Source organism: Mya arenaria, chromosome 4 (genome assembly GCF_026914265.1).
Source record: "Mya arenaria isolate MELC-2E11 chromosome 4, ASM2691426v1".
NCBI classification, from domain to species: Eukaryota; Metazoa; Mollusca; class Bivalvia; order Myida; family Myidae; genus Mya; species Mya arenaria.
Window position 1 is genome coordinate 79,101,840 of NC_069125.1, and position 17,048 is coordinate 79,118,887.

At 35.7% G+C, this 17,048-nt stretch overlaps 1 protein-coding gene and 1 non-coding gene across 2 annotated transcripts; one reads left to right on the plus strand and one right to left on the minus strand.

Moving 5' to 3' along the window:
• The first annotated feature begins 930 nt into the window (after positions 1–930).
• LOC128231197 (uncharacterized transporter slc-17.2-like) lies at positions 931–12,696 on the plus strand. The gene is made up of 12 exons (XM_052943693.1): positions 931–991; positions 3,475–3,562; positions 4,036–4,352; positions 4,628–4,861; positions 5,182–5,269; positions 5,422–5,517; positions 7,640–7,785; positions 8,125–8,274; positions 8,442–8,574; positions 8,911–9,064; positions 9,297–9,387; positions 9,577–12,696. The coding sequence occupies exons 2-12, from the start codon at positions 3,493–3,495 to the stop codon at positions 9,751–9,753; spliced, it is 1,656 nt and encodes a 551-aa protein (XP_052799653.1). The 5' UTR covers positions 931–991; positions 3,475–3,492; the 3' UTR covers positions 9,754–12,696.
• Positions 12,697–13,378: 682 nt separating this feature from the next.
• On the minus strand, positions 13,379–13,451 carry Trnav-aac (transfer RNA valine (anticodon AAC)). Its single transcript has one exon. It is a non-coding gene; the product is annotated as a tRNA-Val (tRNA).
• Positions 13,452–17,048: the final 3,597 nt, after the last annotated feature.

A 17,048-nucleotide genomic window follows, 5' to 3' on the forward strand; every position in this document is an offset into this window, starting at 1 on the left:
TTTAAGAAAACCTTTCAGTAATCCATTCTTATCCATTCCGTTAATAGAACGACCCGACTGTAACCGAAAACATTTATCAGATGACGTCACAATAATGCGAGAAAAGACCACTTGAAATCACTTTTAAACGTAAAATTGAAACACAGATGACATAATACAATTGAAATATCATAAGTTAACACTTTCTTAAGTGTTGATTTATATTTTACGGGATCTGCTGACACAATACAAACAATAACAAGATCAATAATTTTCATGTATATTGTTATGCGATGAATTGCGATCCGAACATATCCGAAGATGTTGCGTTCATCGGATGATAACCGCAATTGCCGAAAGGCAGTTCATTTAAGGAATGGAAGTTGATGTGTAAATATTCCTTTATTGGAATTACCAAATCTCAAATTCTTCATTTTCCATTGTGTGACATTTGAATTGAAGTGCATGTGTTCATGTATTGATCTAGATTGTCAGATAATTTCCAAATTCTTTATATCAAACGCGATTGAAACTATTCATCTATCCTGAGCTCTGTATGTAAAACGCGATTGATATGTTTGAAACTATGCCATTCAGTATTTTATTGATCTGCTTTTCTCTCGATCAGTGCTTGTATTGCCGACAGTATTTGTGTTTAATGGATGTATTTTTCTGACAGTTTACTAGGGTTTGTTCATTTATTTATTGTTTTCATTGTAAAACGCTTCCATAGGTTTACTTACAAACGTATAAAACATGAAACAACGCCTGAGTACCGATATTAAATCCTTCCTACAGTCGGCTTAAAACTTCAAAGACTTCAACTTTACGCACTAAATGCGAGTATATGTAGTTTCTGTTTCGTTACATGAGGTATGATATAACAGGTTGTTTTATGTATATAGTCAAACCTTGCTTCCTAAGTACAGTTGTATGTGTTGTAAAGGAACACTCAAACGTGTCGTTTTCATTTAATGGAATAATTAATAAGAAAGTGGATCCGCTGGCACAGGTACTAGTATGTTATACCATTTTGTCTTAACATGCTTACATAGTTTATGCTTTAAATTATACTTTCTAAATAAGTCATTGTCCAACCATGATTAGATTGATTACAAACGGTGAACGACATACTGTAAGTGCAGTGGACATAGACGTGATGTCAAATTTGCATTAATGTTTTTTTTTTAAATAGACTTGTCATTGTAAAAGAATATCTTAATTACTAGATAAATGATATGTTTAATAAATTACGCTTGTTTGATGAATATTCAAGATAAGCAATTTAACCTTAATAAAATTTTTAATAAACATAGTCACGTAAGATGTCATGCTAGAATTGACATATCTATCAACATACAATGATTGTATTCATGCATTCATAGTTCTGGTGGTAGTGCCTGTATGATTTGTAAGGTTGTTCCCTCTTTCGAGGATGATTTACAATCTCTCTATCGTTTAAATTTGCTCCAGTGGTAGCGACAGAAGTCACAAAGAATGTGAATTATTAAATTGATGTATATAATACTCCAAAATAGATTACATTAATCATAACACTCTTAGAGTAAGAGATCTTGCAGTTTCTTGTATATATTTCGTGTGACAATTTGCTTTAAAATGGAACATTAACATATCCCAGTGAAACTTTTAGCATGATTGAGACAAAACTAGTCGTATGAGTTTATTTGGTTTCAGCAATGTAATGCGGGTTGGCGAATTGCCCTATTGACTATTGACTGTTGCTGGGGTTTCCTTATTCGGGACTGTCGTATTGACCCTTTGGCTTCAAGTGAACTTGCTCCACGGTCGGATAGAATGGAGTTGTAAATCGTTATTAGTCCCAAATAAACCCCAAATGACTGAACTTTGAGAGTGAACTTTTACAGCTTGGTTTACACATACGTGTGCGCGTCTTTCGTAAAGTGTTATGTATAGCCTATTATACCCACTGGGAGACAAAAACACTTAGGAAAAGTTGAGAAGGTCTTGTTTTGATATGATATTTTCATTAACGATAAACTGAAAGTAGTGTAAAAAAGTATTGTTATCCTATAAAGCAAGAACTTCCATGAAATTTTTTGATGATGACGACAAAACATTTTACTTATTATATTGACATGGTGGATGTCGTTTGATCGTTTTTTTAGAATGCAAGATTGTGGTTAATTTTATCTAAAAGCTTCATTAGATTTTAATAAATGAATCGAAAAGTATACTCATTAAGATAAATGCACCCGTTGGTGCAGATGTTGTTAGTTTCGTCACTAGTTCGTCACACTTACACAATGGACTAACGGATCCATGGGAGGTCATGGCGCACCCGTTGAGCGTCTTGAATTGTCAAAATGTTCAGATCTTGTCAATAAGGTTAAACGAATAGGTATAAATTTCACTACAATGCACAACTACAGACTACAAATCTTTATTCAAGCCGCAGATAGATCCTATTTATGACGGTATGATAATAGCGAATGTTTAAACTTAAAGACATCGCCGATTGTTCGAAAATTTCAGTAAAGGATGTACCAAGGCCCTTCCTATGGTTATGCCGTTTGCGCTTAAGATATTTGCAGCTCGAATCTGTTATATTTGATTTCAGCTTTGTAAGGCCATAAAACTTTAGACATGAATAATAATTTTACATCAAACAATCCATCGAAGACGGAAATAATATGGTTAATCCTTATACAATAAATGTCATGGGCTTGTGTTTAACGGGCTGCTGTCAACATAAAGTCCTTTAAATAACTTCCGAGGTCAATATTTTGTGTGATACGTGTGAATTCCCACCCAATGGCATGTGCATATTCTGAATTACACACGTTTAGTTCCGTTAATTTTCCTAAAATGTTCGATTTGTGCGTGTAAGCGCATCCTTATAACGGAATCATATATGATTTACATTCAACACCAGGGTAACATGCAAATAACAACGCAGCGCAGTGACTTCACTCGTCTAAGTGAGCTAGTTTGGACATTATTGCCTGACTTCGTCCTCGGTGCAAACTTACAATGTGAACGTGAGTTGTGTGACAATCAGTTCATTTGCAAGGAGAAGTATCAAGTTGTGTGTCGCATGTGGCTGAAACATAAGGATGACTTTTTCCGGAGTCGTTTTCGTCCTTGTCGTCGTGGACGTCACCTTTTTTTCCTATCAATATGTTTTACCGATATGGTGTTGAGTGTTCAAACTTGGTAACCGCAGTAGTCATTAGTTATTTTGTCAAATATCATAGAAACCTTTACTATACAAATTACGGATCAATAACTTTGAACGACTTGGTATAAAGTCTTCAAAATTAGTTAATAAACATTTTTCATTGTCTGCACATGACCACTATTGACTTCAAATAAAACAGTCGAAGGTCATGGTCATATTTAATGTTTTTAATGAAATATTCTGTGGTTTTGATATGAATAACGTTAAGAAGCATTATATTCACTTGACAGATATTTTCATAAAGCGTAGAAAGTCATTTTGTTATTGTTTTTCAGGTCTGCAATAAAAGCCAAATGAAACAGAAAGTCATCGATGGTACCGGATACGAAATCGTTAAGAAAAAACAGGATGACAGCAAAGATGGTATTACTTTTGCTGTTCTCGGTATTTTAGACTGATTTTCAACATTAAGTTCAAATTATTTATTCAAGTAGCTTAACAATAGATATGTTTCTCGCTTCATGATACAAAGAAAGATTTAGCATACAAACAAAAAACGTAAAAAGGTTTACTAATTTATAGATGTATACATATATCAACACAAAGATAGATGCTCATCACTACATGCAGGTATTAAGTAACAATAAGGTCAAAATATGAAATATGAATTTTACACTTGACCCGGATTTCTGGTTATGTTAACTACTTTGCTAGTCCCTATGGTTTTCATTTCATTATTATAGTATATGCTTTCTTTTGATTATGATTCTAGACATATTTTTACCCTTGGGCATTGACTGATCTTCAGAATGTAATGTAGCTTAATAAACTTCTTTTATCTGTTAATATCCTTTTTGAATGTTTCTTACATACTGCATTGATCGACTTTATTTCAGAGAGTTCTCACCTACCGACAGACAAGGTACCGGTAAATGGCGTTTGCTGTCCGAGTCGACTCATTCTAGCTGGTATGGGCTTCTGGTACGGGGTTCTTGGATATGGGCTCAGCACAAACATGAGTGTCGCAATCGTGTGTATGGCCAAGCTCCCTAATGGAAACGCCTCTTTCAGTCGAAATCAAACAATTAATATCAACTGGACGGATCGAATACAGCGTGTAACCTCTGTGTATCAGATTCAGACAAATATTAGCATTGCAAACAGTCACCTGTCATCGTGTGAGTCAGTAGATGCCGAGCAATTTTCATCAGAGGTCATCACCGTATATTTTCTAATTATTGAATTATAATGTATAAGGATAACAGCTTGATTTGAAATTACTATTGCACTTATCAAAGAAAAGTCTCAATTAAACTAATACTGTTTTTTAATGTTTTTGTTAATATATGATTATTTTTTAAATAAGTTTATAAAATACTCAAATTAGCAATCAGCCACTGCGTTTAACAGGCGTTTTTGACTTTTATTTTGATACTCTGATACAACAATATAAACGAGCGAAAGTTAACTATATAATTCCGATTTCAGACGGCGGAGTTTGAATGGAGTAAAAAGACCCAGTCCCTGATTCTGTCCGGTTTCTTTTACGGCTACGTGGTGACGCAGATCCCCGGCGGCTGGATGGCCACTCGGTTTGGTGGCAAGATAGTGATTGGCTTGTCAATGGCTCTAGCGTCCCTGTTCACTCTGATGATGCCAATGATAGCAAGGGCAAGCCCATATGCTGTTTTCGTCAACAGAATCGCGATTGGAATTTCATGCGTGGGTTAATATCACTTCATTTACCTGAGTGTTTGGATTAAATGATACATTTTGAATAGCAAGAATGAGTAACATTATTACAACTGTGTGTGCGATATTGATGATGATGATGGTGGTGGTGGTGGTGGTGGTGGTGGCGGTGGTGATGGTAGTTGTGGTGGCAATGATGATGATGATGATGGTGATGATGATGATGATGGTGGTGGCTGGTGGTGGTGGTGGTGGTGGTTGTGGTGTTGGTGGTGGTGGTGGTGGTGGCGGTGGCGATGATGATGATGATGATGATGATGATGATGAATTATTGTTTCATCTATGTTCAGGGCATTGCCAAACCAGGATGGTACGCCTTAACCGGAGCGTGGGCGCTGTCTAATGAAAGAACTCGCTTTATCAGTACACTGTGGATAGGTAAATGTACTTAAAATGCAACATTAAGGTTTTATAAACGTCTACTTTATTATTTATTGGTGGTTGTTTCCTGACAAAACATAACACTTTTAAATCCTTTTTTTAAATCTCAACAACGTGTGTTACATTAATATACCTGCATGACATTACAGGACAAACCATAGGAACGGTTGCAGGATATGCTAGCTCTGGTTTCCTTTGTTTACACGGATTCGACAATGGGTGGGCGTCGATATTTTATATTCACGGTAGGTTTAGTCTTGTAGCATATTATTGGTTCTAGATTAAGTCAAGCATTCACTGGTGTACACATTCATTCGTCGGAAATTTCTTATTTCAGTTTAACGAATAAAATTTAAAATAATTTCCTTGGTAAAAGTAATAATGATTAACCACTAAATGGTGATATTGAGTTTTGCAAGAGGATATCGTGTTTTTGTCAAACTGGGCATTCAGCTAAGAACAGTCAAATTGACGAGTCATAACTAATTTTGCTTACTGAAGGAGATTGTGCTTTGGCGCATGAAAACTTGTTTGATATTAAAAAACAATATGACAAATATTTGCATATATTAACAATTGTTCTTATGCACCAGTCAATTGCAACTACGATCCTCCCCCCCCCGGTCCGGGGAATAGCGGGGACTTTGACTTTCGGTCCAGCCAAGCCCGGGTAAAATCCCCGAACTGCGGGGACGAACTGCCGGTCAAATCCCCGCCAAATGCCCCTCACCCCAGGGACCCTTGTTAAGGCCCATTCCCCGCTATTTTTGGCGCCAAGACAAAGCCACCGCATTCACCCGGCACTACGGGACTACCTGGAATGTAAAAACGCGGCCTATTTCCCCGGCTATCCGCGGTATACCCCCGGACCTGGGGTGGGGTGGTTACAATTGACTGGTGCATAATACGGCTATGATTTGTGAGTTAATATGCTCTTTTTTGTTAGAATATATTTCGTGTTATAGAATAGAGTCTTGTATGCATGTATTATTACATGTATTCAGTTGCCTGTCCAGACGCTTTATCGAGTAGCGTAATTGTATTTTCAAAGTCTTATTTTATTTATGAAACTAAAAGAAGCATTATAATTAGATATAGATTATAGTGTTGTCTGGCAATGCAACTTTGACAATGAAAGTGAGTGAATAAGGTGGTAGTTAAGAAATTAACACATACTGACTGTGTTAAATTTACCCAAAATAGTACTGAATCTTATTCGCATAACGATTTATATTGTTGCCCTTAAAGCCCAGGTGCCATTTAGGATTGAAAAACAAGAGAAGAAAAAAAACGTGAGTATATAACTATACTGATATAATGTCTGATAAAATCCCGAGGTCCATGCGATTCCTTATTAAAAAGAAATGAGTGGGAAATACCAACGAACTGGATTACTGACTCACTAAATACTGAGGTGGATTATGGGCGGAGCATAGCGCTAAGCAGTTGCCGGATAAGACAGGAGAAACTAGACGAATATTGAACATTTTCAAATGAATTTCACATATAGAAAATAAAGCTCCTGTCTCTAAAATAAACGTGATGCAATTATTTTCATATGAAAAATTATCAATGTTTTTCATTAAAAAATCGCTTTTTTGTGTATGGCGAAAAAAAGTGTGGCAAATCATACGGAGGGTACTAAAAGCTGGAACCCTTCGACAAATGTTGATATTTGCTCAAATATTGTTTTTAAATACCACAGTTTCCATATTATCGTCAACAGCCTTATTGTTGCGTGATTGGTTGATTGACATAATCACGTGATGTCATTTACAATTTATTTCTTGGCTTTACCGGCGTGGGTTCGCATCCTACTTAAACAAAAATATTTTTATTCTATGACATTTCTTGTGCAATTTCGATGTCATATATTTAAATAATGATAATAATAATAGGACCTCGATTGATATTAGTGGATCAGGTGATGTTTTACTATTTTGTCTTGACTATACCGGCGTGGGAACTTCGCATCCTACTAAAACAAAAATATTTTTTCTCGTATGACTTATCTTTTTTGTGACTTTCGATGTCAATTATTTAAATAATGATAAAATAAAAGTTTTCAGATGCATTTCCGAGAAAACTATTTAAACCAAAAAAGTCTTAGTTGAAAAACGCCAATTATTAGTGCATGATGCCACATAAAATTTCAGGTATTCAGAAAGTCATGTGATATGCATACTTCGTAATGACGTTGTGCGCGCTAAATTTATATTATACATTCGGTTTTGTTGCATTTTGTTATTGCGATAAGTGCTAAAAAATAGACTTCCGGGGTAAAAAGCTCAAAATGTTAAGAGATATCATTTACATATGCATACAAATAAATAAGTTTACATCACTTAAACATAATGGAACTTTAAGGAGCATTTGGAGTTCTATTCGTTGCGGCTTGGAGCTCCCTCGTGTTCGACAGACCAGAAAATCATCCCAGGATAAGCCAAATTGAATATGTGCTTATCAGATCCAATTTGAAACGGACAATGGAACGTGCTGTGTCTGACACCAAGGTTTGAACCAATATATTACATCTCGATTGTGACGAGTTCATAGTTTATTTAGAACCCCGATTTAGATATTTCCTAATGGTGACCTATTGAATAATTTCCAGTTAGCATCACTGTCAATTCAGAACAATATATTGTTGCACCTCTTATATATCTTTTCGCATATAGAACAAAAAATGTAAACAATGGATTTATAAGGTGTCAATGTATTATTTAGAACCTGTCGGTCCCACTCTAGTTTTGTTTTCGTTATCTGTTAACATTACATGCATTAACTGTAAACAGAGTTTATTCGTTTTTGTCGGTAACTTGGATAAAAGTTTCACATTGTGTATTGTTCAGAAAATGTCCAGTCCTTGGCGGGATATTTGCACGTACACTCCAGCCATTGCTGTAGTGGTCACGCATGCATGTGATACATGCACATACTACCTCATACTCACATGCCTGCCACAGTATCTCAAGGAGGTGCTCAAATTTGACATTCAAACAGTAAGTGCACGTCTGCATTATATATATTTTTTTAGTTTTGCTTTGTAGTATCCAAAGCTTCCATTAATGTCACTTTGACTAATACGACTACTTTTGTTTATTAGCAGTTTTCCTTTAACTAACAGTCTGACATTAACTTATCCCTGTAATGAGTCATACTGTTTCAGAATGGCCTGTACTCTGCCCTGCCGTGGATTTCCATGCTGATCGGAGTTATTCTCGCCGGTATCGGAGCAGACAGTTTACGCGCGAAAGGCTGGATTTCCGTAACAAATGTGCGAAAACTCTTTCAGGTCTCAGGTAATTACCTTCTTTACACATTCTTATATTCCGACACAATAAATTTCCGGAATACGATGTGAAATGAAACGCTCAAAAGCGTCATTAGTTATTTCCTTCGTAGTCCGCGACTCTTAACATAATGATGAGAATTCAATAGTAGTTACGCCGCCATTTATTTAAAGAAATGTATTTTATTGTACGTCAGGTAAAATACTTCCAATTTTTTAAGCGTCAGATTTTGAAAAGCATCCTTACCTTTTAAAGATATTTTTCACCGTCGATCGGATTTTCTAATTGCGAAATATGGCGCGAAATGTAAAGGTCGTCCCCGCATAGTTCACCCATCTTTTTCAGCTTCGATCGGCGTGGCGGTGTTTCTCTGTGTACCTGGATTTCTCACGTGCGATCAACGAGGCCTGGTGATCGCTTGTCTGTGTGCGTGTACTATGCTGGAAGGCCTTGGATTTGGCGCTGGATATACGTGCAACTGGGTCGACATGTCGCCTAGGTAACTAGCGTTCCATTCTTTGCGAAATAAAAGGTCTTTGTAATAAGTTTGAAATAAGAAGAGTAAAACTCCAAAACTGTTATAACACGTTACGGTTAACGATTGCTTCAAAAGGAGTCTGTTTCATCAGATAAAGTAACGGATGAAAATATTTAGCTTCATCTCTTGTTTAATCCAACAATTACAACTACTTTAACTTAAACTTTTTATCCAGTATTTCGTTTCCACTAAGGTTCGCTTCGTTGCTATTTGCTGTGTCCAACACAGTCGCCAGCATTCCGGGGATCGTAGTTCCGGTTATCGTTGCTGAATTGACCGAAAATGTGAGACTCCTTATTTAAATTCCTATGGATTACTTCCCTGTATATTACTGTGTTTTTGTGTGTTTTTGTTTGTGTTTCTTTAAATGGAAAGAAAAAAAGATTTTCGCATTCAATCTTGTCTTCAGTATATTTAAACACATGCTGGACAGGCCTAGGCTCATTTTCGCTTTACAATATGTACGGTTTCAGCAAACAAGCGAGGACTGGCGTGTCGTTTTGGTCGGAGCGTCTGTGATATCCGTGCTAGGAGCCCTCGTCTATGGGATGTTCTCTTCCAGTGATCTCGCCCCCTGGTCCGAACATGAATATGATGAAAGTGAGGTAGAACCCACAGACAGTAAACTGTTTTTGGAGACGAGTGCATGATTTTCACATATATAAGGTTGTGTTAAAGAACCAACAGTTATCATGAGTAAGTGAGCCAAAAATAAGTATAACTTTTCAAGATTTGGTTCGTAGTTTTACCGCCGTAACCATTTTTACTATAAATGTTATACTTTTTTCTCTACTCGTAACTGAAGGACACATTGTGCAAAGATTAATCGTGCTTCAGCAATTTCACCAATTTCACAGTTTTAGAATTTTATTGATTAATGATAGTAAAAGTTGAGTATGTATTATTACGCCAAAACGATAATAGTTAAAGGGACATGGTACCCAAAACGTTACAGTGTAAAATACCAAACAAATCGATTGCGCGAAACAGCATTCGAATAAGGTTTAATGAGTGTATGTGTGAGTTTTGGAGGTAGATGTACACATTAGTTTTGCAACGTGATGCATCCACCACGAATCCTATATAGCCCCTCGTTGTGTTTTTCTTCAGGTATAATGATACATGTAGTTTTAAACGTCGTTCATTCTTTAACAAGTTTGTCAGGAATACGAATCCGACATCACTTAATTGTTATTCTAAAATCAGAATTATTGAAACTTCATCATGTATAAAAATAGAATGCAAAACGTTTTCTCTTATATCATGTTAAAAACTAAGTTAGGTTCAATTATGATATCAACAAGTTACTGTTTTATAGCCTATTTTCCAATACAAACGTTGTTTTAAGCTGAAATAGCGTTTAGCGACAACAAAAAGTAAATGTACTGTACCATTTCAAAATTAAGAGTGCAATGTGGCTTTTTAACACCGTTTGAGAAGAAGGTCTTACTAACTGAAGCTTCTTTACTTTTACAAATTGTACGGATACATCTAAAAGAAAAAGTACCCTTTTATGATTCAAAAACGGTAATACATTGAAGACACATGAGGAAGTTGAGGATCATGCCGCTCATCTGCATATGAAAGTCGGCCCATCCTGAATCAACCCAGTGGCTGAATCAGGATCTACAGCTCCAGCGTGTTGTGCATTGTAAAGATGAGCAAGGGAACCAAAACTATAAACACACTGCCTGTCTAATCCAGAATTATCAATCGGATGGCAATGCACCTAATGGCAATAAATCCAGAGATACGTCCGACTACAAAACTTCCAAATTCAAATGCGATGTTAATGCGATGTTAATGTAGCTCCCTTGCCTGACTTAGGAGTCGAACAGTTCAATAACGTAAACACTAATACATTTTGCTAGAATACAATCACTACCAATTATATTGAAATAATAATAATACACTAAATATATGAAACCCATAAAAGACTTTCCCACCAGTACACGTGTTAGGATTGATATTAGTTTAAGAATGTTTGGCAAACTTGCACAGTTTGTTACACAGTGTTAATATCCTGGACTTTTCTGAAATCTGTATCCCCTGCAATGATATTCGTAAATCACGGCTGATTAAGCAAGCGTTTTGATGACTGAGATCTAAAAACAACATAAGTGCAAGTTAACTGGTATAAAAAAACCATCATAAATACCTACTTCGCATTTTAAATCAATGATTTGCGTTTTTCTGCATGTTTACTTTACCAAAGCTGTACTTCTACAAATGCCATATAAATATGCACATCACAGGCTATTACATACTTGATGGAAAATTGAAAGCAAGATTTGACAATTGCAATTCAAAATAGATTAAATCAACATATTTAAGATTTTTGGTCTATTCATGATGATGGACTTGACACACCAGTGGATGAAAGTAGAAAAGAACAACAAAAGAACGAAGTAATATGAAGGTATTGTGCGCAGCTGGCACTGGAAGGTCAATTGTTATCGTTGTATATTTTCTCGAAAATCTTATAACAATGTTACTGACATAACTTTTGGCGGTTTATATCGCGAGAGCGATTTCATGTGCCTGCTGGCTAGCTGTAGTTTTACCGTCATTGACGTTGTTAATGTTCCGTGGATAGCTAAGATTGTTTATATTGATGTGCCCCGGTGTTGTGACACTGACTGTACAGATATATTAAGTGAAAGTGTTATTATTAAAGTACTCACAGTTGCCATGTCAAATTTGTTGTTGTCCGCCATGGGGTAACTTAATTTTAAACCCAATTATAGACACGAGTTTACTTTGTAGAATTACTCCACCCGGCATTTCATCTACTGTTTCCTGCTAATTCAACGTATATTCCGATTTAGAACATGCAAGCAACTTAGCTATATTGTGTAACAGACTTATATTACTTCGTTTCTAACTTTTAAAAACATGAGGAATTTCACGTAATTGTGTCTGTTTCATAGCAACTTATTGCAATATCATAGTCAGTCAGTCAGCCATCTTGTTTCATTGATTTTTGACATTTATGTCACATCCTTTTACCAAGGTTGCTATAACCGCGAAGTTTAAACTCTAGAGGTTGTTAATTTTTACCTTGTATTGTAATTTTGCTTTGCTTAAGCCCTGAAAACTTACGGCAAAAATGTATATTCTAGCATATATTTTCAGCGGTTCTATTTTTAGACCGATCAAAGTTTTACTAGTCGATTCAATTTTAGGCGATCGATCGCATTTTCCTAGATCGATCAGCTGTAGTCGATGCGCTTTTATGGTGTCGATCTACGAGTCGATGCAGTAGTCTGCATCAGACATATATAAGGAGCGTAGATTTTTGCTCATGAGTTCTCCAGTTTTCTTTCGTGGAGGAAGCCGGCGTTTTACATCTCGGCATTTTTTCAAAGTAATTATAACATAAAAGAATCAAGAAATATTAAAGAACATAAGTTAAATAATAAGTGGAACTGGTTTACAGCGTTTTAGTAATTTGTCAGATTTTTCTAAAGATTTATAAACATTTTATCAATTTAAGGCGGTTGATGGCTGACTGTTTTAGCATTTGGTTGACATGGAAATATAACTGCTTTAATCATATATAATTACAACATTTTAACATTTCAAAACGTCGATTTTACTATACATGTTTTCATGTTGATGTTTACATAGTAAACAGAATAAATATTTAACGGTTATTATCGTTTGTGACTTATCAGCCTAAGGTCCGCCCCAGGACTGTAATACACGTAGGGCCAGAGCTAGCCCACAACAATGTGGCAGCAGCCACCACAATATTCGACACCACAAATTACAACATTTATAAATGAAGTCGTTTTATTTCAGAAGAGATGAGACGACGGGTCAGGAAATGCATCTCATAAGTTAGGTGGAAGGGGCTCTGGTATTGTGGAAAGACCCTGGGCGGCTGGGGGGGGGGCGGGGGTTGCAGAATAGAGGGCGTATGTTTTGGTTCCCACGGAACCTACAAGGATGGTCACGGTTAAGGGAAATCAAGTGCAGGTTAAACAAACGATGGCATTGTCTAAAATTAAAGTCGTAGCATTTCATCTATGCAACTTTGCCAAAATAATTGACAAACAATGCAAACGTGTCACACTCATAATCGAATTTTTAAATAGCAGACAAGTTTGATCGCTATAAAGCATCGGATGTCCAAATGAACTTTGTGTTCTTCGTACTATACTTAAATATTTGCTTTCCATCATATGCGTTACTTATTGATTATCTTTATTTGAAAGTCGTTTGATTTTGAATGATAAATAGTATCTTAAAAAGGAGCCCATCAAAATAGTATGTTTCCGCTGAGGATTGAACTCAGGACCCTCCGCGTGTTAAGCGGATGTGATAACCATTATATCACGGAAACGGCATTTATTGTTGACAGAAAAGTCACAGCCAAGTGTATAACTTTTGATATAGCAAGAAAATATCGCTCATTTAATAAGCGAAAAGTTTTTTCTACAATTTATTTATGTATTTAATACATACTAAAATACACGACAACCGCCTCCGTGGCCCTAATGGATAAGGCATCGGCCTCTTAAGCTGGGGATTATATATTTAATACTCGAATCCCTCTGGAGGTTCGCTTGTCCATTAAAAATCAAAGAAAAAGAGCGGTGCAAAATATCATGTTACAGCTGAAGATTAAACTCAACACCTTCCGCGTGTTAAGCGGAAGTGATAACCAATATACCACGGAAACCACAATCAGTGTTGACAAAAAGTTCAAAGCCAAGTACATACCTTTTATTATAGCAATACCATTTTACTCATTAACTACCCAACACACCGTGGCCCAATGGATAAGGCATCGGTCTCCTATGCCGGGGATTGCGGGTTCGAGTCCCGTTGGAGGTTCATTTGTTGGTTTATCTATTTTTCTGAATACCTCATACTTGTCCATGTTGACATAGGGAAGTCGATAGGCGTTACACCATTGTAAACATCAAGACTTAGTTCCAAGTGTAAGTTTACAGACGTAAACTTCCTGCTATGATCCTGATTACGTTCGCAAAAACATTCCACTTTACGCGTAAGGAAATTCAAACCAAAAGCGCAAGCGATGCTTTTTCAAAATAGTTAGGACATGCACAAACTTTCTTACTCGCAGTATAACCATTTTTGTGATAGCCAAAAACCGAAGCAACTTTGATATACTGTTGTTTAAAAGTCAAAGAAAAATATGACTTCAAAATAGTTTGTTACCGCTAAGAAATGAACTCAGTACTTTCCGCGTGTTAAGCTTAACCTCGGACACAGTACTCGTTAAAGCCAAGTACAATAGTTGTATTAAAGCAATCATTCCTGCCATCATTGCCTCTGTGTCCAAGGGAATATAGCATCGGCCTCAAAGGTCCGGGACCGCGGTTTCGAGTCTCGCCGGTGGTTCGTTTATGAAGGCACCTGTTTTTTCTTATATATCGCATATAGAAGCGTAGAAGACAACTTACTGGTAAGCTTCTGTACACGTAATATTAATACCGAACCTGAGCTCGAACCAAAAGCTTCCTCGACCGGTTTTTCATCGCGGAATTTAGATGCATATTAATCCACCGACCTGGGTTTAACATAATGAATCCCGGTTTCAGAGACGCCACTCGCAATGTTTCGGTAAGTGGGGTTTGTAGTCCGAGTAAACTCATTCTGGGCTTCTGGCTCGGGTTTATTGGCCATGGACTCAGAAAAAATACGAGTGTCGCCATCATGTGTATGGCTAAACCGTCGAATGCAAAGTCATCTTTCAGTCACAGTCAATCATGTAATATTGAATGGACGGATCAAATACAGCGAATAACCCCTATGTATCGAATTCAGACTGACATAAGCATTGCAAATAATGACCTGCCATCTTGTGAGTCTGTAGTTGCGTTTTCGTCAGAGGTCATCATCATATATATTCTGATTATTTAATATTTATGTATTTTGTTAAAACATTTGTTTGGAATTATTATTGTAATGATTTACGGCAATGCATATTCCGCAGAAAGCCAATGACAAATCTCTATTCTTCAAATCTCAATATAGCAAACATCTACAATAATATTGTATACATTATATATTATACATTATACTAAAATTTGAGCTGTCCTTCTCATTTCATCTTGATAGAGTTATTATGCATTTGAGATAAAGTACACAGACGCATTAGAACAATATGTATAAATGCACAGAAGAATATTACAATCAGGAGTTATGGTATTTTTTGCCATCTGAAGATCAACATAAGATTTTTGACATTCGACAAATTAATGCGCGCACAGGCGTATCGACCAAAGTGCTGTTGGTACTGCAGTGTTCAATGGCCTACTAAACATTATCAATCTGCTTTCATTATCTAGTTACGGAGCTGCGTTCTGCATATTAAGTAGCTTGCTATAAGCATCGCTGTATTGAGTATTCATGGTCTGTTGAGCGGTCAATATAGTGCAAATCCGCTGCATTTTTGTGTAATAACGCAATTGAAATAAAAGAAACGCAGTTGTTTTAATATCGACGAGTAACAAAACGAATATAAAAAGCAGAATACGCAAACATTATCAAAATGAATTCAAAATTGATACATGTATATGTCTGAATTGACATGTTGGCCGTAGCTGGGGATCTATACACTATCGGTTTAAAATAGAATCTAGGTCTTCAGATTCAGAAAGGTTTATTCCTTTGAAATTAACCAGAAAAACTCGGTAAACCCCGGATAAAAATGGATCGATTTAAAGATGCAATTTAATACACATTTGACGTAAGATATCAAACCACATTTTTTAAATTGAAGTAATATATTATACTATCCTATTATCAGTCTGTATGATTGTAGACCATTCATTTGTATATTTCTATGTTTTAAGTAGCCTACAATCGACTCTTTCTTGACCTTTTTATTAAGATTGTTAGTATGTACTTACACAAAATAAATGATTCTGCGACTTTAACCATTACTAAATAAATATTTAACACTTTTGCAATTAAAACATTTTCTTATCATGTAACAATTATTCACAAACTACACAGGTCATGGCTCAAAATCAAGAGTGTTTACAAACCGTCAGCACATGTTCATTGGATTTGATTCATGTTGATATTAAATGCCTAGTTAATGCCTTCTATAAGTCATACCCCCACCCCACCCACCCCCCCAAAAAAAAAAACAAATAAATAAATAAATAAATAGATAAAAAAATCGTATATAGTACACAACTTCTGCGTAGTGATCTTTATCTTAATTGCCTTGTGCTGCTTATCAAATCTTCGATCTTAGTGTCCAGCTTTGCAGTTATAGAGGTTTTATTATTGAAATGGACAATTTATATTTTCTTTTTGTTGTTGTTGTTTTCAAATGATAATAATATTATCATTACAATGCCTTTGAATAAGAATAAGGGACATGTTATATATAATAGCCAATTAATATGAATCACAATTTGGATATAACAATGGTGACAATTCATTTGAAATGGATTTAAATGTATATGTTATATTATTATTTAAAAACTTATCGGTCTTATTTGTCAATTACTTATTTCCAATCGGTTTATTTAATCAATATATTCGCTGGAGGCGGACTAAATCCCCCCGGACAAAATCCCTCCCGCTTTTTGTATAGGTGGACATAATCCCCTCCAACAATTTATCAAGGCGGACAAACATAAAATCTGCAATTCATTATGTATAGTAATGTGCTATTTTCATATTTTTATATGTACAATTTGTTATTAAATACTAATGTTAATGTAAATTTAAAATTTAGGTGGCATTACTTTGTTACACTTGCAAACATTGAATAGTAATTAAAAACTAAAGTGTTACCTTTAATTTGGCAATAAATTAAAAACCGTGAGAACTAACTGTTAATACTATGTTGTATGTTAGATAATAAATACATTCAGTGTAAATTAGATATGTGTTATAAAATAAAAAATGTGAAATTTTGAAAACTAGGGGGGATTATATCCACCTATACAAA

Bases quoted from the DNA above. Each gene is read 5' to 3' on its own strand.
- LOC128231197 (XM_052943693.1), top strand. From the start codon at position 3,493: ATGAAACAGAAAGTCATCGATGGTACCGGATACGAAATCGTTAAGAAA. The intron at 8,575-8,910 runs GTAATTACCTTC...CATCTTTTTCAG, and splicing joins AAAACTCTTTCAGGTCTCAG to CTTCGATCGGCGTGGCGGTG. The intron at 9,388-9,576 runs GTGAGACTCCTT...GTACGGTTTCAG, and splicing joins TTGCTGAATTGACCGAAAAT to CAAACAAGCGAGGACTGGCG.